At 43.0% G+C, this 23,069-nt stretch overlaps 1 protein-coding gene across 1 annotated transcript in view; it reads left to right on the top strand.

The window, feature by feature from the left end:
- Positions 1-23,069, top strand: part of MMP17 (matrix metallopeptidase 17) — an 89,847-nt gene that overhangs the window by 36,425 nt on the left and 30,353 nt on the right. The window contains exons 2-3 of the mRNA XM_060785638.2: positions 21,664-21,796; positions 22,184-22,310. Coding sequence (XP_060641621.2) covers positions 21,664-21,796; positions 22,184-22,310 — 260 coding nt within the window. The remainder of the gene's footprint in view (positions 1-21,663; positions 21,797-22,183; positions 22,311-23,069) is intronic.

Below are 23,069 nucleotides of genomic sequence, written 5' to 3'. Positions count from 1 at the left end.
TATTTTCATAGGACTTTGGCTGGCCAGAAATCCGAGATAAGTGATGTTGATGACATCTGTACAGAATGTAGAACTGTTGTTCTTAGTCTTGCAGCTCTTCTGATGTCTGTGATGGAGTCTCCATTGTCCTGTAGAGCCAAGTTGAGGTGGTTAAGTTCACCTTGGAGGAGGTGGGCTTTGTTGATTCTTTATGCACCATCTGCCAGGGCTTTGATTGTGGTTCTTTTTTGACTTGGGTGATGGCTGGAGATTTTATGTAGATATCTATCATTTTCTTTGAACCAAAACTTGCAGACAGCATGGCCAGTGAGGGGTTCAGTGAGTTGTAGTCTAAAGTGGCAACTTTCCCAATCTTTGAGCCTGCAGTGGATAATATGACCACAAAACCTGGCAACAGCATTCCTAACTATATTGCATCTTCTCCCTAAAATGGTTGATTTGGAAAGGGGTGCCTGATGGGAATGGAAGGAGGTGGTGGTGCATAAACTATCTTGATTTTGCTGATGTTTGCCACTGCTTAAAATCTTTCCACATGCTGTATGCTGTACAATTGTGAAGTAGTATTCCAACCTTCCTCAAGAAAATTAGCTGCAGTTTTTTTCCTGGCAGCAGTATTTGCTTTCCCAGCCCAGTTTGGTAACATGCAACTTCTCAAGATGCACCCTCTCAGCGATTCGATTTGCTGACTCTGATTTCTGGACTAAGACTGTGTTCTGCTTAGTCTGAAACAGCCAGCAAAGCTCGGAGAAAATCCAATCATTCCTTTGGTAATGTCAGCATACATGTGTTTTTTAGTCCATTTTAGACCATTTTTTAAAACACATGCCTGTGCAAAACACATCAGAAAGTTGTCGAAATGTGGTAGTTCAAATCATGCTTTGGGGTTTAGGGGTTTTTTCTTTTAAATAAAAACTAGAAATGGAAATGGACAATTTCTTAGCTAATCTCTTCCATGCGATGGCTTGTGAGTCTGGGCAAACAGGCCACCATTTGTATACCTCTGGTCCAAAGTAAATTTGGGGTCCCAGGTGTTTTGTCCTACAACTCCCAGAAATCCCAGCCAGTTTACTAGCTGTTGAGATTTCTGGGAGTTGAAGGCCAAAACATCTGGGGAGCCACAGGTTGAGAACCACTGACCTAGAAGGATCCTCCACCTTATACAATTGTGAAGCAGAACAAATAACTCTGCATCTGTATGCTTGTCCATCATGCCCTGCCTCATGCACAGAGGAAGAATTGTATAAAGCTACAGACAATGCGGTCACTGTTACCCATTTTTGGTCAAAAACTATTCAACTGCTTGTGTTCCCTCTATTTTTATCAGTTTTATACTTATTTATGCAATGCTTTTGACACGAAAATAATAACTCTGGGACTGCCTGTATAGTTTCTCTTCCTACCAAAGTGAAAACAAAAGGTTGAGTATGCAACTGTAGGGGTGAAGGAAGCACGAGAAAGTGAAGCAGAAGTGCTTTGGTGAACCAATCAAGAAATTTAAATTAATCTCCTGACTGACATTTTCATTTTGCACAAGTAATGCTGTGTACATGACAAGGAAAAAAATGCTGAAATGCATCACATCGTGTAGTCTGTAAGCAAGAAGATTATGGTTTGTTTGGTCATAATGATTGAGCAGATAATGGCTGCTTGTCTTTTTTGTTTTGAAAGCTTTCCCTGAACACCATAAAAAACACACATTAGCAAAAGCAGGCTGGTTCTTTCTGCCACTTCTGCCTGCCTTGCTTCCGAAAGATGAGCTCTTAGGTTGGTTTGTGTATCTGTGTTGAGAGATCTGTAAGCAGGAACCAGAAAGCCCGTTGTTAAGGAAGCTGTGATACATCCTTAAGAAATGGCCAACCTATAGTGCACAGATATTATCTGGCCCCTATTTGCAAGGCTCTTCCACCATATTTTGATGAAATACAGTCCTTTGGTTGAACAAATAGAGGGAGTATAGGCCCTTGTAATTTCTAGATGGAATTAGACACTGAAACCAACCATTTCCACCTATAGTAGAGTCTCGCTTATCCAACATAAACGGACGGGCAGAATGTTGGATAAGCGAAAAGGGTGGACAATAAGAAGTGATTAAGGAAAAGCCTATTAAATGTCAAATTACGTTATGATTTTACAAATTAAGCACCAAAACATTATGTTTTACAACAAATCGACAGAAAAAGCAGTTCAATACTCGGTAACATTATGTTGTAATTACCATATTTATGAATTTAGCACCAAAACATTGCAGTGTATTGAAACAGCTGTGGATCCGGGTGGGAGGCAGACTGTGTTGGATAATACAGAACGTTGGATAAGCAAAGGTTGGCTAAGTAAGACTCTACTGTATTTAGAAACGGTCAGATCATAGTTTAATGAAGGGTTGTGGGTTGTGTACAAGAGAGTGGGTTTTCAGAGGCTTGCCAGAGGTGTAGAAAGCTGTGATTATGGGCACATCTACACTGCCACTACAATGCAGCTTAGAACCAGTTTGGAAGGAACTGGTTTCACTGTGTGGGTGATTTGAGAGACAGGTTTGGAATTGGTTTGAGGCCAGGTGGATGATTGTAGTAGTAGTTGTAATAATAATAACTTTATTTATATACTGCCCCCTCTCCCCAAGGGGACTTGGAGTGGCTTTCAACATAAAAAAACAGCATAAATACAAATAAACACATGACAATCAGGAAAATTAAATCAACAGGTAAAACAAATAAAATACATAGACAATAAATAGCAGCAGACAAGTTGGGTATAAACTCACAAATATTACTCATAAATGTACACAACTAAATCACAATAAAGACATGTATCACATTAAAAACATTATAAAGCTCATTGTTGATGTGAGCTTTAAAACCAATTAAAATGGTCCCAGTTGCACTTCCATAATTAGATGCAATTAGCCACTTTTGAAGGCCCATTTCCTTAGCCACGTTTTCAGTTCCTTCCTAAAGGTCATTAGAATGGGAGCCAATCTGATCTCCTTAAGGAAGGACATTCCAGAGCCAGGAGGCTACTACTGAGAAGGCCCTCTCCTTCGTCCTTACCAACTACACTTGTGACAGAGGCAGGACCGTGAGGAGGGCCAAACAGGTTCATAGGTCATGCAAATATGCTGGAACCGAAACATGTATGGCTTTGTACGTAACCACCTGTACTTTGAATTGGGCCCAGAAACACATAGGCAGCCAATGGAGCTGTTTTAGTAGGGGGTGGTATGCTCCCTGTAATTGCCTCCGCTTAAAAACCTGGCTGCTGCTCTTTGCGCTAGTTGTAGTTTCCGAGCCATATTCAGAGGCAGCCCCAAGTAGAGTACATTGCAGTACTCCATCTGGGATGTAATCACGGCGTGGATCACCGTGGCCAGATCTGCATTTTCGAGGTAAAGGCACAGCTGGTGCACAAGCTTTAATGGTGCAAAGGCCCTCCCAGCCACCACTGACACCTGAGCCTCAAGAGTCAGTGCTGAATCCAGAAGAAGCCGCAAGCTGCGAACCTGTGTTCTCAGGGTGAGTGTAACCCCCTCCAGTACAAGTTGCCATGCTCTACCCCAATCGGCCTCCTGAATGACCAGGAGGACCTCTGTCTTGTCTGGACTGAGCTTTGGTTTGTTAGCCCTCATCCATCCCATCACAGCAGCCAAGCACTAGTAATCAAGGAACCTGGACTCACACCACTACATGGGTTCCCCCCTCCTCGTTTCTGAGAAAGTACTACATCTGCACTCTGGAGGCATGCAGGGAGAAAAGGAGAAAGTGACAGTAATGGAGGTAATCGGTTACCCTTCCCAGGAGGCCAGTTAGCCTCCTGCTGCCAGCTATGCCCATGGGGGGCATTTTCCCGTAGCCCCATTCTGGAGTCTATAATGCACTTTAGCAGGGGTGGGTGTCTACAATGTGCTCTGCATTTTGCAGAGAAAAAATTGCCCTCGATCTGGGATGCACTTGCATCTGGGTGGATGCAGAGTTTCCTGAGACTTTTAAAAATGTGATGCATACCTTTCAATGTGTTCTACGTTGGTGGTGCGCTTGTTGTGGCGGTTGCAGTTTTGACCCATCTTAAAACCTCATTATATAGTGTGAGTATAGTTGGGACCCAGGTAGCCAGTTTCTTCAAATTGTTCTGAGTGTTTCCAGTATCTTCTACACTACAATATAAAATCCAAATGATGTGCTTTGAACTGGATTATATGTCATTGTAGAAGGGACCAAAGAAGCAGGGTAAGGTGTTCACCTCTAGAATGACTCGGAATGCATTTGCACTGAAGAATTCCTGTAGCTTGGCACCACTTGAAATACCATGGCTCAATGCTATGGAATCATGGATGTTGTAGTTTGGTGAGGCAAAAGCACACTCTGGAAGAGAAAGGTAAAGTCATTGTCAAGTTACAACTCTTATGATTCCATAGTACTTACCCGTGGAAGTTAAAATTATGTCCAACGTCATTAATTCTACAGTACGAGTGCACAGGTACAGCCTTATCACACAAGGTAAAAAAGCATCTTAGGACACTTCTGCCCCAGTTCACCTATGGAGCCCCATGCCACCATCAGACAACATAGGATGCCTTCCAGTGGGGCCCCGTTTGGTGGGGACAAGAGACAGGGCCTTCTTAGTGGTGACCCCTCGGCTATGGAACTCCCTCCGCCTCCATCCTGACCTTCAGGAAAAAGTTAAAACCTGGTTATGGGACCAAGCTTTTGATTAAGCAGTTCACCAGAGAATGACTGGACACTATCTATGCTCCTGCACCAACCCACCAATCTCGACCCTTTGTCACCAAGGTATGCTTTCTAGATTGGCACCCTTGAATTTTGCACTTTCCCTCGGCCCCACTTAAGAATTCATGCACTATTTGAGCCTAGACCCAGCCCCATTCAGTTTTTCAGCCATGATTTTGTTTTAATGTTGTTGCTGATGTGATTGTGTTGCATTTTTATTTGATTGTTTTTAATGCTGTTGTTTTACCTGTGATTTTGGGCTTGTCCCCATGTAAGCCGCCTCGAGTCCCCTTGGAGAGATGATGCTGGGGTATAAAAATAAAGTTGCTGTTATTGTTATTATTATTGTTATTCTTAGCTTTTGGATAACAAGCTACTGCAATATGACTATACGGAATTGTGACCTTGAATTTGACTCTGGATAATGTGATTTTAGTAAAAAAAAAATGCTGCTGTTGTTTTTTGAGTTTTAATGCATATGTTTATTTTTAGTGTATTTATGTATTTTTGTTTATGTATGGCATCTAATTGCTGCCTTTTGTGAGCCACTCTTGAGTCCCCTTGCTGGGGTGAGAAGGGCAGGATATAAATGTAGTAAATACCATGGTATCCTGGGATACCTTGCAGATATGGGACTTGGAGGTACAGTTCTGCAGTGGCTGGCTCCAGTCCTTTCTCGAAGGACGGTCCCAGAAGGTGTTACTGGGTGACACCTGTTCGACCTCACAACCATTGTTTTGTGAAGTCCCACAGGGTTCAATTCTGTCCCCGATGTTGTTTAACGTATATATGAAGCCTCTGGGGGAGATCATCTGGAGTTTCGGAATGAGGTGTTATCTCTATGCAGATGACGTCCAAATCTGTCACTCCTTCCCACCTGTTACCAAGGAGACTGTCCGGTCCCTGAACTGGTGCTTGGCTGCTGTGTCGGACTGGATGAGAGCTAACAAATTGAAACTGAATCCAGACAAGACAGAGGTCCTATTGGTCAGTCATAAGGCTGAACAGGGCATAGGGTTAGATGGGGTTACACTCCCCCTGAAGACATAGGTTCGCAGCTTGGGAGTGATCCTGGACTCATCGCTGAGCCTGAAACTCCAGGTCTTATCGGTGCCCAGGAGAGCTTTTGCAGAATTAAAACTTGTGCGCCAGCTGCGCCCGTACCTTGGGAAGTCGAATCTGGCCACAGTAGTCCACGCTCTTGTTGCATCCCAAATAGATTACTGCAACGCGCTCTATGTGGGGTTGCCTTTGAAGACTGTTCGGAAACTTCAATTAGTCCAATGAGTGGCAGCCAGATTACTAACTGGAGCGTCACACAGGGAGCATACCACCCCCCTGCTATGCCAACTCCGCTGGCTGCCGATCCAATTCCGAGCACAATTCAAAGTGCTGGTCTTGACTTATAAAACCCTATATGGCTCTGGTCCAGTGTATCTCCTTCTACACCACACCTTGGAGTTTAAGATCGTCTGGAGAGGCCCTGCTCTCGGCCCCGCCTCTGTCTCAAACACGCTTGGCGGGGACGAGGGACAGGACCTTCTCGGTGGTGGCCCCCCACCTGTGGAACTCATTCCCCGGGGAAATCTGCATCCCTCCTCCCCTTTAGGAAAAAGTTAAAAACCTGGATGTGGGACCAGGCCTTTGGGTAATTAAGCGGACAATGACAATAACAATATTGACAATGGCTTGGAAATGGATTATGGATAAGTTTGATGGAGCATTCAACTAGTTTTCGGCTAATAATGAGCACTAAAGTGGTAATTTTTAGTAGTTTTTGAATTGTATTGTTTAATGTTTTAACTATTTATAATGGATTGCTTGTCTTATTATGTATTTTATTGTGTATTTATTGTGGCATTGAATCGCTGCCACCACCAACACAGAAGCCTCCTCGTGTTCCATAAGGAACAACAGGGCTTTGGCGAACTGCCCTGCTGCCACACAGATTTGCCACGTAGGCTGGCAAATCGCACCGCCAAAGTGATGAGGTCCTTAGATGTCTTTTGTTCTTCAATTCTTCCCGATAGTTGCTATGCAATGTATTTTGCCTTAACTGGCCTGTTTTACCCTCTGTGTTTTTTGCTTAGGTACTACCAGTGCTTTCCTGGCTGACTGGGAGATTCTGGGAGTTGTCTAAAAGGGAATTCCAAGCTCTGGCTAGGACATTTTGTGTGCAAAAAATAGCCAGTTCAGGTCTCTGCGTCACCAGTTTAAATGGCCAGGTAGTAGACACTTGGAGAAGAAAGTCTGCTGAACAGCCACTCCTTGACAGAATAAGATGGCAAATACCACCATGAGATCTCTCTGTGAATGCTTTCCGATTTCTTCAAATCCTTTTCTTTGTCACAGGCTCACAGGACTTGAGCCATGGGCAGCTGCGAGAAGCGATTAAGAGTAGCTTTGGTCTTTATGTTTAGTGTTCCATTCATTCCATTGCTTCTTGTCGCTTTTCTTTTACCTTCCATTACTTCACCTCCCATAGGTATTACAAGAGGATGCTTTCAAATTTCTAATATCCTTGTCAAATGGCCTCAATTTGGCTTACAGAAACTATACAGTTCAACAAAATAAGAAAATGCAAGAAAGAAAAAAGAAAAGAAAAAAAGAAGGAAAAAATACCCAAGTTCTGATCATTCTTTCAGTAATTATAAATGTATCTATACATCTATACACATAATAAAAGTGAAAATATGTATGTGTGTATGTGGCTGGGGAGCCCACTTTCACAGACTGGCTCCCTCTTCCATAAACAGCTATGATCCCTCCCTATGAGGAGCCACCAAAGGCCCTTCCTGCAGTGACATTGCAGGTTATAGCGAGCGCTGTGAACTCTATTATTCATCTTGATATACAAGTCTTCAAAGGTGGCTCTTAATAATTTCAAAGTGCTCCTTGAGCTTGTTTCATGGAGCTGAATTTTTAAAAATCAGGTTCAAATGAAGACAGATATAATTTCAAGTCAGGAGCTGCGTCAAGCATACTGCGATATGTATTCTTAATGTACGCATATTTTATTTATTTATTTATATACAGTATTTATACCCCACCCTTCTCACTCCAAAGGGGATTCAGAGTGGCGTACAGAACATACATACGGCAAACATTCGATGCCGATTATACAATTAACAAGGACAGGCAACACAAACAGAGCTAAAGGCAGTTTTTCCCATCTTATTTCTGGCATCTTGGAGACTGTGCTCGACTCCGGCCATGGGAGGGTGCTGTCGCTCCATCTTCCATACCGAGGAGCTTTCCTCCAATCAGTGTCCTTAAGGGTGCCTTTATTACTCCCCGCTAAAAGTGGTACCTATTTTATCTACTTGCATTTCTGCTTTCGACCTGCTAGGTGGGCAGGTGAGGTGGGGCTAACAGTGGGTGCTCAACCCCAACCCAGGCTTGAACTGCCAACCTTCCGAATGGCAGGATTTTTTTGAAGCACAGCAGTTTAGCCTGCTGTACTAAACCTGAGAATGCTCTTTTGACAAGCTGTGTATTCATGAAAGACAATAAATATTTCATTTCTTTGTCACTGAGTTCTTGATACTCTTCTTTAGTTGCTGCCCAAAAGACAATGACATTTGTTTTGAAAGATGGAAGTTCAACTGACTCCTTTTTCTCAGAAACTGATAATTTTTCGGCTCGTTCAAAGAACAATTTGTTGAATGGATTTAATAATCCAGTTATCTTCACCATTTCACTTTGGAAAATACAATCTGAATGACACCTTAAATCAGTGTTTCTCAACCTGGGGGTTGGGACCCCTGGGGGGGGGGGTCACGAGGGGGTATCAGAGGGGTCACCAAAGACGATCAGAAAACACAGTATTTTCTGTTGGTCATGGAGGTTCTGTGTGGGAATTCTGGCCCAATTCTATCATTGGTAGAATTCAGAATGCTCTTTGATTGTAGGTGAACTATAAATGCCAGCAACTACAACAATATAAATGCCAGCAACTACAACTCCCAAATGTCAAGGTCTGTTTTCCTCAAACTCCACCAGTGTTCACATTTTGGCATATTGAGTATTCATGCCAAGTTTGGTCCAGATGCATCATTGTTTGAGTCCACTGTGCTCTCTGGAGGCAGGTGAACTACAACTCCCAAACTCAAGGTCAATGCCCACCAAACCCTTAAAATTACAGTTATGAAGTAGCAACGAAAATAATTTTATGGTTGGGGGTCACCACAACACGAGGAACTGTATTAAGGGGTTACAGCATTAGGAAGGTTAAGAAACACTGCCTTAAATCTTTTAAAGTGAACTTGTGTGCTACTTTTTACTTATTTTGAAAATTTCATCCCGTTCTCGATTAAGAAACTGTGAAGCATCTCAAAAACTTCAAACTGGCCATTTTGGATACAAGATTCCCAAAAGTTCAATGTCTTGATCATCGACTCGATTTTGTCAGATACTTTAAAGATGGTTACGGAACTGTTCTGTAATCCTAAATTAAGTTTATCTATCTCAGAAAAAATCGGATAAATATACAAACTGTTGAAGCCATTCACTTGAACACATCTCAAAAGGATGGTCTTCAAAAAGTATCTTGAACTTCATGTCTCAGTTCAAAGAATCTTGTAAGTATTTTCCTTGTGAAAGCCACCTCACTTCTGTGTGCAAAAGGAATGTAGCACGGAGGCTGCCCATCTCTTCACACAGAGATTGGAATTGTCAGGAGTTTGTTGAATTGACCTTAACAAAATTAACAACTTCGACAGATTGATGGAGGACTTCCTTCAATGAATCTGGCAGGGGTTTGGTCGCTAGGCTTTGTCTGTGAATACAGCAATGGCTCCAAGCTACACGTCCATTAACCTGCAGTTGCACGAACAAAATGTGAACGGAAGTGTGTGGGATTGTGCTTCAAATAGCAAATGGCTTTATTGTGATCAGTCTTGGTTCAATTAATAGCGAGTCAACTAATGCAGCCATGAGAGCACTTTGTGATAAGTGCTTGGCAGTCAGGCAGGCATTATCACTGCCTTGATACAGAGCTTGGTTTTTTAAAAAGAGCTACAATAGTCAGAGTACCCTAGCTGGCATGTGCAGTCGATACCCTGATATATGCATGTGTATGTGTGTGAGGAGGGAGGGATGAGGGAGAGAACTGGGCAAAACATACAAGAACTCAACCAAGAAAAGGAAAAAACTTAAATAAGCAGCTGGGGTGGTCCATGGTCTTCAGTGTCTGTATGCTATTGCACAAAGCATGGGAAAAATATGAATACAACAAAGCAGATACAGTAAAGTCTCGCTTATCCAACCTTCACTCATTCTGTATTATCCAACGCAGTCTCCCAAATCCACAGCTGTTTCAATACATTGTGATGTTTTGGTGCTAAATTCGTAAATACCGTAGTTACTACGTAATGTTACCGTGTATTGAACTGCTTTTTCTGTCAATTTGTTGTAAAACATTAAATTTTGGTGCTTAATTTATAAAATCATAATGTAATTTGACGTTTAATAGGCTTTTCCTTAATCCCTCCTTATTTATCCAACATTTTCGCTTATCCAATGTTCTGCCAGCCCGTTTAAGTTGGATAAGCGAGACTCTACTGTATGATATCACTGGGATCACTGGAATCTGGTTGGATTATTCTCATGATTGGGATTTTTATAATAGACAGTTATAACATATTATGGAAAAATAGATCAAACAGGAAAGGAGGAGACAGAGTAGTAAGGCAAAGGTTTCCCCTTGACATTAAGTCCGACTCTGGGGGTTGGTGCTCATCTCCATTTCTAAGCTGAAGAGCCGCTGTTGTCCATAGACGCCTCCTAGGTCATGTGGCATGACTGCATGGAGTGTCGTTACCTTCCCACCGAAGCAGTACCTATTGATCTACTCACATTTGCATGTTTTCGAACTGTTAGGTTAGCAGAAGGTGGGGCTAACAACAGGAACTCACCCTGTCCTTTGGATTTAAACTGCTGAGCTTCCAGTCAGCAAGTTCTGCAGCTTAGAGGTTTAACCTGTGGCCTCAGTGACAGAGTAATATTATATATATAATACTTGACAGAGTAGTATTTTATATATATAATACTATATATATGTGTGTGTGTGTGTGTGTGTGTGTGTATATATATATATATGACAGAGTAGTATTATATATCAAATTGGCTTGCAGACAATTTCATGGTCCAGAAGGTATAAGAGGCAACAAGGGAATCAGCTTTTAAAAATCTGATCCTAACCAACAGTGACAACCGTAAATGGGGTGGATGTAGTGGTTTCCTTAGGCCAGCATGACCACGCTTTTCTAGAGTTTGTTATATAGTGGAAAGGAGGAGTCAAGCATGGTCAGACACACGCACTAAACTTTCAGAAAGCTAACTTCAGTGAACTTAAGGAAAAACTGAGCATGATCCCATGGTCAGGAATGCTGAGATATTAGAGGCACAATTTCAAACAGTTCAAATGAGGAAGAAAAACAGGAGATATCTAAAGAAATCAGAATGGATATGACCTAGGATTTAAAAGGGAGATGCTTTCATAGAATCATAGAATCCTAGAGTTGGAAGAGACTTCTTGGGCCATCCAGTCCAATCCCATTCTGCCAAGAAGCAGGAAAATCACATTCAAAGCACCTCCGACAGATGGCCAACCAGCCTGTGTTTAAAAGCCTCCAATGAAGGAACCTCCATCACACTTCGAGGCAAGGAGTTCCACTGTTGAACAGCTCTCTCATACAGTTAGGAAGTTCTTCCTAATGTTCAGGTGGAATCTCCTTTCCTGCAGTTTGAAGCCATTGTTTTCCTCAAATCTGCCTGCCTGCTTCTCTCTTTTCAGCTTCTGCAAAACTGGAAAGATTGCACCTTTCAGCCCACCAAGTACTGGCCATATGAAGAGGCTGAGAAGAACCTTATGAGGTTCAGAAGCCCCCTGTCCTTGGTCTCTCGCCCTTTCTTGACTGCCTCTTGATTTCCATCCCTTGGTTTAGTGGCCCAAAGAGACAGCTCCAACCCTTTAGTTCTATACAATGCCATGGAAGGCAAAAAAGAGGCAGAAAATTGTATTGGAGGAAAGTGCAGAGGTTCTCTCTTCAACCTCATCCTTATAATACCCATCTGATGATTCTGCTTCCTGATCTATGCTTTTGCCTTGCAAATTCCTTTACTCTGGGGATTTCTGTAATTGCCTGTTGCAGTGTAGTCAGGTACGCTAGAATAAGTCAACTATGTGGACATTTTCCTCAGAGGAGACACTGTATTTGGTTCCTATGAAATAAGACCTTCTTAAATCTGAACCTGGCATGTATTTTCAGGTAAAACAGCTCCAGATTGCCGACAGGATGTGAATAGCAATCTCTTGTGAGAAATAATGAGAACATTTCCATGCAGGAAGCTACACTATAGCACAGAATTTACTCTCTGTAAGAAATAGATAGTCATTCAGAAATGGAAAAAAGCAGGGTTTTAATTTTGAATCACATTCCCCAGAAACGGCATCTTCCACTTCCACCCAAGAGATGCCTCAGGAAAAAATGAAGCTTCAGATCAGAAATCTCATGCTTCCAAAGGTTTGTGTACATAATACAAATGAGTAAATGGAACATGCAGTCTGTACGCAATGTATTGTCGAAGGCTTTCATGGCTGGAATCACTGGGTTGTTTTAGGTTTTTCAGGCTGTATGACCATGTTCTAGAAGCCATGTTGTAAAACTTATAACAACCAAGTCTGTAAGCATTTATTTATTTATTTATTTACAGTATTTATTTACAGAAAGCAGGGCCTCTCCGGAGGATCTTAATCTCCGTGATGGTTCATAGGGAGAGATGTGTTCGGACAGGGAATATACCATGCCCTTGCAAAAGCAGCTCCACTGGCTTCTGACAAGTTTCTGGGCTCAATTCAAGATGCAGGTTATTACCTATAAAGCCCTATATGCTTCGAGTCCAACCTATCTTCAAGACTGCATCTCTTTCTACAAACCAGCATGGGCTCTGAGATCATCAAGAGGCCCTTCTCTTAGTCCCACCACCATCTCAAGTGCGGTTGGTGGGTATAAGAGAGAAGACGTTTTCAGTGGTGGCCCCCTTGGCTCTGGAATGCACTCCCAAAAGAGATTAGCTCCCACCCTTCAATCTTTCCATTCCAAGCTGAAAACATGGATGTTCAAAGATACTTTTGACCCTGAGTAGGCTGAATGGGCCCATTTGAAGTAGACACTTGGCACTTCATGAATTGATGGCAGCTAGTTTTATATACTGTTGTTCTTAAAATTGTATTATTTTGGTTTTATGCTAACAAGTGTTGACGAGGGTTGTTGTTATAATTTTATGTGACTTGTTTTATACTTATCTACCATTTTTACCTGTTGTATGTTATATATGCACCCTGGAGTGCCTTTGTAAGCCGCCCCGAGACCCTTCAGGGAGATGTTGGTGGAATATAAATAAAGATTTTTATTTTTTATTATTATTATTATTATTATTATTATTTCTCACAAAGAAGTTCATAAAGTGTGGGCTGCACAATACTACTGTTTGGTGGATTGGGAATTGGTTAAGTGATCGAACTGAAGGTTGCTTCTATCCAATGGCTCTTCCTCTTTATCCTGGAAAGAAGGGAGTAATGGGGGTAGTGCAGAATTCTGTCATGGACCTTTCAGTGCTCTTTGACATCTTTATTAATAACTTGGAGGTTTAGAGAGGGTATGCTTATCAAGCCGCTCTGAGTCCCCTTGGGGAGATAGGGCGGCCTATAAGTAATAATAATAATAATAATAATAATAATAATAATTTTTGTGTCAGGAGCAACTTGAGAAACTGCAAGTTGCTTCTGGTGTGAGAGAACTGGCCATATGCAAGGATGTTGCTGGTCTGCAAGGACGTTGCCCATCCTTGTGGGAAGCTTCTCTCATGTCCCGGCATGAGGAGCTGGAGCTAACAGAAGGAGCTCATCTGTACTTTCCCCAGATTTGAACCTCCAACCTTCAGTCCTGCCGGCACAAGAGTTTAACCTACATAATTATTATTAGCAGTATGACATCAAATTGGGAGGGATAGCTAATACTCCAGATCCCTACTGATCCTGGAAGCTAAGCAGGATTAGCCCTGGTTCGGACTTGGATGGGAAAATACCAACGAATACCAGGTTTTGTAGGCTCTATTTTAGAGGATGGCCCTGGCCAAGCCACCTCTTGAGTATTCTTAGCCCTGGGATACGCTTGAATTTTCAACAAACTTGAAATATTTCCAAACTTTCTAAACTGGCAGGGGCGGCTCGACCATTACGCGAAGTAAGCGGTCGCAGAACACTTTTTTTGGCCAGGGGTGCAGAGGCGCCTCTGTAAATGCCCCTCGACCGCCACTTGAAGAGCGCCCCCTCAGCTCACAACAGCCCTAGCAGTCCGGGGGGAGCCTCGGCTTTCTTGCCTCGTGCCGGGCGATCCTCTTCCCAAAGGGGCCGGGCCCTTGAGCCTCGCCTAGCCCCTCTCGTTCCTGCTCCACCTGGCCACCGGGTGCGCGAGCAGAGCCGGCGCTCAATCGTTCTTCGCGTTCGATCCCTTCCCCATGACTGGCTCCCCTTCCTGATCCCCCGGCGCTCCACCCGCCTCCTCTCCTCTCCCCAATCCACGGGTGGGCCAAGGGGCGGAGCCGCCATGCCTGGCCCGCTTTGGGTCCGGAGGCATGTCTGAAGACCCCAGCATGCGCACCAAAAGTTGCCTCTTCTCCTGACTTTTTCTTCAGCCATTGGGACCAAGAGAGAGAGAGAGAGAGAGAGCCCCTCCAGCTGGAGGTATCTCCCACCTCCGCTCCCTCCTTTGTTTTTGCGCCTACCTTCAGGAAAGGTGGGCATCTCCACCTCTCTCTCTCTCTCTCTCTCTCTCTCTCTCTCTCGGTCCCAATGGCTGAGGAAAAAGTCAGGAGAAGAGGTGACTTTTGGTGCACACGCCGGGGTCTTTGGACCCAAAGCGGGCCAGGCAAGGGAGCAAGTGCGGCAAGTGTAATTGCTTGGATTTATAGTTCACCTACGATCAAAGAGCATTCTGAACTCCACCAAGGATGGAATTGGACCAAATATGGCACACAGAACTCCCACGACAAACATAAAATATATATCAATGATTGGTTGGGGGGGTGGGGGTGGTGGCCATAATACCGTTTGCTTACTGTTGAAAATTACCTAGGGCCGCCTCTGTAAACTGGGCAAAGTTGGAGAATAGCAAAACAAAAAACAAAGCAACACAGTACCCACCTGAAGCCACTGAAGAGTGTCAGTGGTCCATTTGTGGCAACCGCCTACCTTCGTGACCGTATCTCTCTCCATGAACCAGTCCGAACCCTTCGATCTTCGGGCGAGGCCCTCCTTTTGCCCTTGCCAGTCTCTCAGACACACCTTGTGGGTACAAGGAAGAAAGCCTTCTTCTCCTCTGTGGCCCCCTGTCTGGAATTCATTGCCCAGAGAGATTAGGAAAGCCCCTACGTTAGAAACCTTTAAAAAGAGTCTTAAGACCTGCCTCTGCCGTTGCGCTTTCGGAGTGTAGCCACATAACCTTATGCTAGTGCTCCCTCAGCGTTCTTGTCCCAGGAGTCCCCCGTCCCCCCCATGTACAAAGGTTTGTTTATTTTCCTATCTCCCTATGAGTTCTCCCTTACAATTAGTTCTGCCCCCTTATCTCCCCCGGAGTTTTTAAATCATTTTATGTACATGTGGCCCGCTCTCTGTCATTATGTTTGGTTCCTATGTTCTGTGTATATTGTTTTATATGTTTTGATGTTTTACATTTTAATGTTATGTTATTTATTTTATTGCAATTTGTATTGTTATATTGTAGTTCGTTGTTTGGGCTTGGCCCCATGTAAGCCGCTCTGAGTCCCTGTTGGGGAGATGGTGGCGGGGTATAAATAAAGATGATGATGATGATGATTATAACTATGGAGTTTTGGGCCAATATAACCAAGCCCTAAGTCTGTTAGAGTGAAACACAAACCAGTCATGTGCATCTTTAAGGCTACCAGTTTACTATGGCATGAACTTTAATTACAACCCACTTCTTTCACATGTATGGAATGTAATCCAAGAGGTTTTATATTTATGTGTGTGTGTGCACGGAGAGAGAGAGAGAGGCAGGCGATATATAATGGGGCACTGAATGTAGTCTGTGAGTTTAGAGCCAAATTGGATACTGAAATGTTTGTCAGTGACAGTTAACACTGGCCATAAAGTTCAACACTGGATAGTCACGTTAATTAAAATGAATTAAACATTAATTTGGGAATTCTGTGAGATGCTGCCTCTTTATTGAAGTGACACACTCCTTCCACCCTCATATGCATCAGAGTTAGGCGAGTCCTAAAGAAAATAAAACAGAATCTCTCCATGCCACTGTTTGCTATACAGCTACACAAGCTTGGGGATTATCTGCTTTGCCCACCTAACAGGTCTCGGGGGTCTAGCTGAGATATGAAGCAGTCAGCCATTTCCTTTTAACTTGACATTGATGCTTGAAAGTAATCATCTCAAAGAGAGAAGTTAATGGGTTATTGACCAAGTTAAAAGCCCAGATCAATTGCATCAGCTCAATAGTTCAATATGTCTTGGAACGAAAGGAAGCTGTTGTTGTCCTGCCAGCCACTGAGTTCCTTATCCCTGTAGCTGTAGAAGAGAGATGGGATCAAAATATAGAAGTGATCAAAATTCAGGAGCAAATGTGCCCTGTTGGAACTGAGTGAAGCTATCCCTTGGTTAGTTATGCTGTTCATGTTGTGTGATTTCAGCTACGACAAGAATTGTAGGTTCGGAGCCCAGCCTGTCAAAGCTCCCAAAGGATCAAATGAGACACACACGGGATGAAGGCAACAATCAGAGGCTTTATTCTCCTTCGGCCAAAATAGGATGTCAGCAGAGTTTGCACTCTATAGACTGACATAAGCACAATTGCGAACGTACAGATTTATTTACAGTACTTTGACAGCTATTCAAAACTAAGAGATTTTGTTGCGCCTAATGTTGATTGGTCCATAACAATGCTCGTTAGGATTCGATCCCCGATAGATCCAGAAGTACTATCCACCACTGCTGTTGATTGGCTCCAGTTGTGGTGGGACATTTAATAAACTGTCATTTGCTGGATTTGAAGTCTAGTGGTTGTTCTTGGTCCACCCAGGGAATGTGTGCGGGAGGAATGGAATGTGGCCATCTTGGAGGTGATGGGACTTGATGGCCCTGTTCCTGCCTTGCTGGAATAGGACAGTGGGATTTGACCACACATACAATAGATGCAAATAGGATTTCCCAGGAGAGGGTCTGATCTGGCAATTGGGATGATGAAACAGTCCCAGGAAAATGTTAAGATAATATCTGAAAAGAACCTTGTGGCTCTTCCCAAACCTGTTATGTATCCTGTGAGTCTCTCAGGGCACTGTGAAGCAATTATGGTAACAAAATGGTTGGACTTTCCCTGAGGCGTAGGGTGTCTGTAGTGCAGTGGTTCTCAACCTGTGGGTCCTCAGGGTTTATTTATTTATTTATTTATTTATTTCAGGCATTTATATCCCGTCCTTCTCACCCCAGGAGGGGGACTCAGAGCGGCTTACAACCAGCAACCATTAGATGCCAACAGCAATAATAAAAACACAATTAAACATTAATTAAAACAACGTCATAAGTTAAAAAGACCATTTAAAAGAGACAAATCCAAGTCCAAATCCAGAGTCATAATTCAAAATCCATCCATTGTCAGTCACATAATTCCTTGATAATTGTTACTGCTGCGACTGCTACTCGAAAGCTTGGTCCCACAGCCATGATTTCAATTTCTTCCTGAAGGATAGGAAAGAGAGGACTGGCCTGATTTCGTTAGGGAGCATGTTCCACAAATGGGGGCTACCACCAAGAAGGCCCTGTCGCTCGTCCCCACCAGATGCACCTGTGAAGGCGGTGGGATCGAGAGCAGGGCCTCCCCCAACGATCTTAACTTCTGAGGTGGATCATAGAGGGAGAAGTAAGCTGGGCCAGAACGATTTAGGGCTTTATAGGCTAAAGCCAGCACTTTGAATTGTGCTCGGTAGCAGACTGGCAGCCAGTGGAGCTGATGTAATAGTGGGGTGGTATGCTCCCTGTACCACGTTCCAGTGAGTAATCCAGCTGCTGCCCGTTGGACTAGATTCAGCTTCCGAACTGTCTTCATAGGCAACCCCACGTAGAGCATGTTGCAGTAATCTATCTGGGAGGTAACAAGAGCGTGGACCACCATGGCCTACAACTCCCAGAAATCCCAGCCAGTTCCCAGTTAGGATTTCTGGGAGTTGAAAGTCAAAACATCTGGGGACCCACAGGTTGAGAACCACTGCTGTAGTGCTTATGCAACATTTAGGTGAGTTCATTGAAGGGTTGCCTGATGCTCAGGAAAGGATAATCACAGGTTTCTTTTTGGTTCCTATGGAGCTGTGGTTCCCAACCTTTGGTCCTTCGTGTGTTTTGGAATTCAACTCCCTGAAATCGTAGCCATTTTACCAGCTGTTAGGAATTGTGGGAGTTGAAGTCCAAAACACCTGGAGGATCAAAAGTTGAAAACCACTGCTATGCACAAATTCTGAGGTTCACCTTTGGGAATCCAGTTTTTGACAACATTTTTTTTTTACTTTTATTATTGGATAAGCGAATAATAAAATTCTTCATTTGTAACTACTTTAAAATTCTGCTGCCATTGCTTTCCATCTAGTCCATTCTTCTATACCCTTACCAATCCACCATCTCTCCTCCCAGTGTAATCCCTCCTACCATAACATTCTTTCTCCCAGTTCCATTAGCAACCACTCTGGAAAACTGTCAACTGTTCAGATCCTCTGTAATTGGATTACTTTGCCATGCTACAAATATGCTCTAAAAGGCAGTCAAGGCGCTTCACATCAGCTCCCCTCCAACAATGATTTGTCTTACTGCATGGCAAAAATTATTTAGCACAAAATTTAAGAGAAGTGAATGAACTAGCCTGGTGCACAGAAAATCTCTTCCTCTAGTACAGTGGTTTTCAACCTGTGAATCCCCAGATGTTTTTGTCCTTCAACTCCCAGAAATCCTAACAACTGGGAAACTGCCTGGGATTTCTGGGAGTTGTAGGCCAAAACACCTGGGGACCCACAGACTGAAAACCACTGCTCTAGTGGGCATATTATATTTTGTTGGGAATCGGAGCTGTCATGCTAAAAAATAACCCTCACTTGGGGTGATTCCACTAAAAATATAGCCAAGTGCCAGAAGCATGCTTCAGAACCAGCAGAAACTTGCGTGTGGCAAGTCAGGATTAGCTTCCATTCGTAGAGGATGGCACAGGATTGCAGAGTCACAAGGCTAGCTTCAAAATATGTATTGGAATAAAAAGAAATCTATTTTAGATAGAAACCGTCTTGGAAATAACTAGCTTACTGAGCTAATATTCTAAGAAATGGAAAAAAATTATAAAATTTCAAAGTATCCATGCAGCTACATTTTGCCTGGAGAATGGCAAAATGCCTCCTCACTGGAAGGAAGACAAAGACAGAAGAAAAAGGGCAATGGAGAATGACCACATGGCCAACAAGCCAGGGCAATATCTTTAAAGAGGAAGTTACCTCATCCCTCACAGAAATTCCATTGCTACGTCTTCAAAGCGGGGCGAAAATAGTGACAAAGAAGAAGAGTAAGACTAAGCCCCTTTTGGGATAAGCATGCATAGGAATGTGGGGGGAAGAATCTCTCACTTTTATCCCATCTAGTCTACTCATTGACGACTGGAGACAGGGGCGGCTCAACCCATTACACAAAGTAAGAATTTGCAGTATAGTTGATTTTCCCCAGGGGCGCTCTTGAGGCGCTCTTGGGGGAAAATAGATCTCGACATATACAAGTTGTAGTTTCTGGGATGTATAGTTCACCTACAATCAAAGAGCATTCTGAACTCCACCAATGATGGAATTGAACCAAATATGGCACACAGAACTCCCATGACGAACAGAAAATATATATCAGTGATTGGTTGGGGGGGGGGGTGCAAAATATTGTTTGCTTACCATCGAAAATTATCTAGGGCTGCCTCTGACTGGAGACTTGTGCAGTCAGAGATGAAACCCAACATATTTTGGTTAGGCAAATCATGCTGACCTGTTTGAAGAGCTGCTACTTCTGCCTTCTAAGAAATAGCAATAGAACCCACAAATTCCCTTGGTTTAAATCCATGGCCTCGATCCTAGCCCCCGGGCTAAGATCCTTTGCATGCCCCCATATTTACCAAGAGGGTTAAGGGCAGCATGTTGGTACACAGCAGTGTTTTCCAGACTGTGCTCCTCCCAGTGTTTTGGACTTCAGCTCCCAGAAATCCCATCCAGCTTACCAGCTGTTAGGAAATGTGAGAGCTGAAGTCCAAAACATCTGGAGGAGCAGAGTTTAAGAAACGCTGCTCTACAGGATTAAGGGACAAATAAGTTAGTTTAAATGATGGCACAAAAGTATTTTTGTATTTTTTTTAAAAAAAAACCCCTGTATTTACATAATAAAACTTACAAAAATATCTCAAAGTATATTTTCTAGCTTTTGTTGATACAATTTTTTCAATAACTGCAGTAAAATTGATTTGTTTAACTCAACCATGCTCATTTATAGACTGCATTCCCAGATATCAAGTGAAGAGAGAAAGTCTCCAAAGGGCCCCCAGAGTGGCATTGAGACAGAAATGTCCAGGTTTGTCCCCAGCCCAATCTGCACCTCTGTAGCTGTCTTCTCTGGTTGGATTAGTCGGCAGTGCCTTTCATGTTACTTGATTTGTGTTTGGGCATTGCTGCATTTGGGAGTCCCTATGTAGACTTGTCTACAGCTGCATGGTATATGATAGACTCCTGCAGAGGTGAGATGATCCCTCTTGTCCTTTGCTGAACGTAGCATTTGTTGGATTTTCTTAGTAGGTCTGTAGATAGTTTGTAGGTTGTGTTTCTTCATCAACTTTCCTATGCGGTCCTTGGTTCTCTTGATGTATGGTAAGGACACTTGTCCTCTTAATGGGCCTTTGTCTTGATTCTCGTGGCTTGTTCTTGGTCTTGCAGCAATTCTGATGTCTGTGGTGGAGTCTCCATTGGCTTATAGAACTCTGTTTAGGGTGGTTCAGTTCACCTTGGAGGAGGTGGGGCCAACCATAGCAGAGCACTTGATGAACCAACCTAGACACAGCATATTATTGGAGAACACAGAAATGCTGGACCACTCTCACAACCGCCATATCAGATTACACAGAGAAGCCACTGAAATACACAAGCATGTGGACAATTTCAATAGAAAGGAGGAAACCATGAAAATGAACAAAATCTGGTTACCAGTATTTTAAAAAACCTTTAAAATCAGGACAGTAAATAAAGAATAACACTCAGAAATCAGGGGAATTCCAGACAGGAAACAATCAAGGCCAGCTAACATCTCCCAACAAAAGATTTCCCCCAGGCAGCAATAACTAGGTTTTGAAGCTGTAAGACCATTCAATATGAATCAAGGTGCCTAATTGCAACATTCACACTTGCCTCAAAGAGACATGACTTCTTTCTCCCACCCTGGACAACATTCCATGGATACATAAAACCCCACTTGCCTAGTTTCCAACAGACTTCACAACCTCTGAGGATGTCTGCCATAGGCGTGGGTGAAACATCAGGAGATAATGCTTCTGGAACATGGCTAGACAGCCTGGAAAACTCACTGCAACCCATGAAAGCCTTTGATGACACAACCTGTTAATTGCCCCCTGTTGTTAAAGCAACACTTTTCAATGGTCTCCTGTGGGAGAATGCAGGAAAGGAGCGATGTCATGTGATATGAAGCTAGAAAATGGCATGGACGCATTCTAACCACTATACCAAAGGGAGAACTTTGCAAACATTCAGTAACCAGATCTGAATATAATCAGGTGGAACTAGGGAGAGTTTTCCCTTATACCAACTTTCTCCCTCCCCTTTACATTTTTAACAGGATTGGCTGACAAGATTTGGCTATTTGCCACCTCCAAATCCAATCACGGGTCAACTGCAGACGCAAGAAGAACTCGCAAAAGCCATTATGACCATGCAACAGTTTGGAGGTCTGGAAGTCACAGGAATTCTAGGTGAGCGGAGAATCAGGACTGGGAAAATATCTACTGTTTCCAGTGCACAGGGAAGGCAAATGCCATGATTCCCTGGTAGACAACCTGCCTTCCCATTTTTTTCTGCCTCCCTAAACAAAGAATGTAATTCGAGGCTCTTGGTTTTAAAATCTGTCTGTTTTCATTTGGGCTGCTCTATGAACATTGCTTCTTGCGATATTGTTGACATAATGCAGTTATTAATGGGATTGTGTTAATTTGTTGCATTCCATTTGTGTGGGGTTCTAATATCTATAAGGCAGCCAGAGGTATACAAACGTGGTGTTATGAACTACCGTACAGTGTTGCAAACATCATCAACACCCTGTTGTCTCAGCGCTTTGTTTTGGGAATTTCTGGACATTTTAGATGAAGCCACATTGAAATTGATGAAGACCCCCAGATGCTCTCTTCCTGATCTTTTGCAATCCGAGCCAAGGACAATGCGACACACACCGGCTGTGACCAAGTGGAACAAAAGGAACTTATCTTGGAGGTAGGTATTAAACCTTTCCCTCTGCCAGTGTTGTGGGAAAGATTAAATCAAGACAGTTGTGCATAAGTGTGACCACTTGTATACCTGAATGTACTACCACTGACTTGAGAGTGTTGAGACATTTCTCTCTTTCCAACTCCCAAGTGTGTTCTCTCAGGCCCCTTCTACACTGTCCTTATATCCCAAAATCTGATCCCAGATTATCTTCTTATCCCAAATTCTGTGAATCTAAACATCTTGAGGACCATATTAAATGAAAGCGCAATATGTATGTGTGAAAATCTGCTAATGCCCAATGCATTCTACAATCTTTGCTCATTTTCCATCATGCTGTACCCAAAAAGACTTGGAGGGGACTGGGCTGGGATAGACGTGCAGCATATCAGCATGTCAGTGTGTCCCCAAATTCATTTCACTCACCCCACTTACTTGCCTTGGGCTCCTAGTCCTGGAAGAGAAGGCAAATGGCACATTACTTTCTTATTTCACAGTTGAGCAGTGAGCCACTGTCAGAGAATGAGAGAAATCAATGATGTTTTGTATCAAATTGCACTGCTATTGAACAAATATGAGGTTCTCTTTTGTCAATGTCTTGATATTTATCATGAAGCAGCATTTGTGATGGGATAGTTGCATATAAACAAATAAAAATGAAGCTTAATTTGTTTTTGCAATATACATGTTTTGGCTGATTAATCCGCTAATATAATAATAATAATAATAATAATAATAATAATAACTACTACTACTACTACTACG

This window comes from Anolis sagrei, chromosome X, assembly GCF_037176765.1.
Source record: "Anolis sagrei isolate rAnoSag1 chromosome X, rAnoSag1.mat, whole genome shotgun sequence".
In the NCBI taxonomy this organism is placed as follows: domain Eukaryota; kingdom Metazoa; phylum Chordata; class Lepidosauria; order Squamata; family Dactyloidae; genus Anolis; species Anolis sagrei.
The sequence above is the reverse complement of the archived record's forward strand: the minus strand, read 5'-3'. Positions and strand labels throughout refer to the sequence as shown.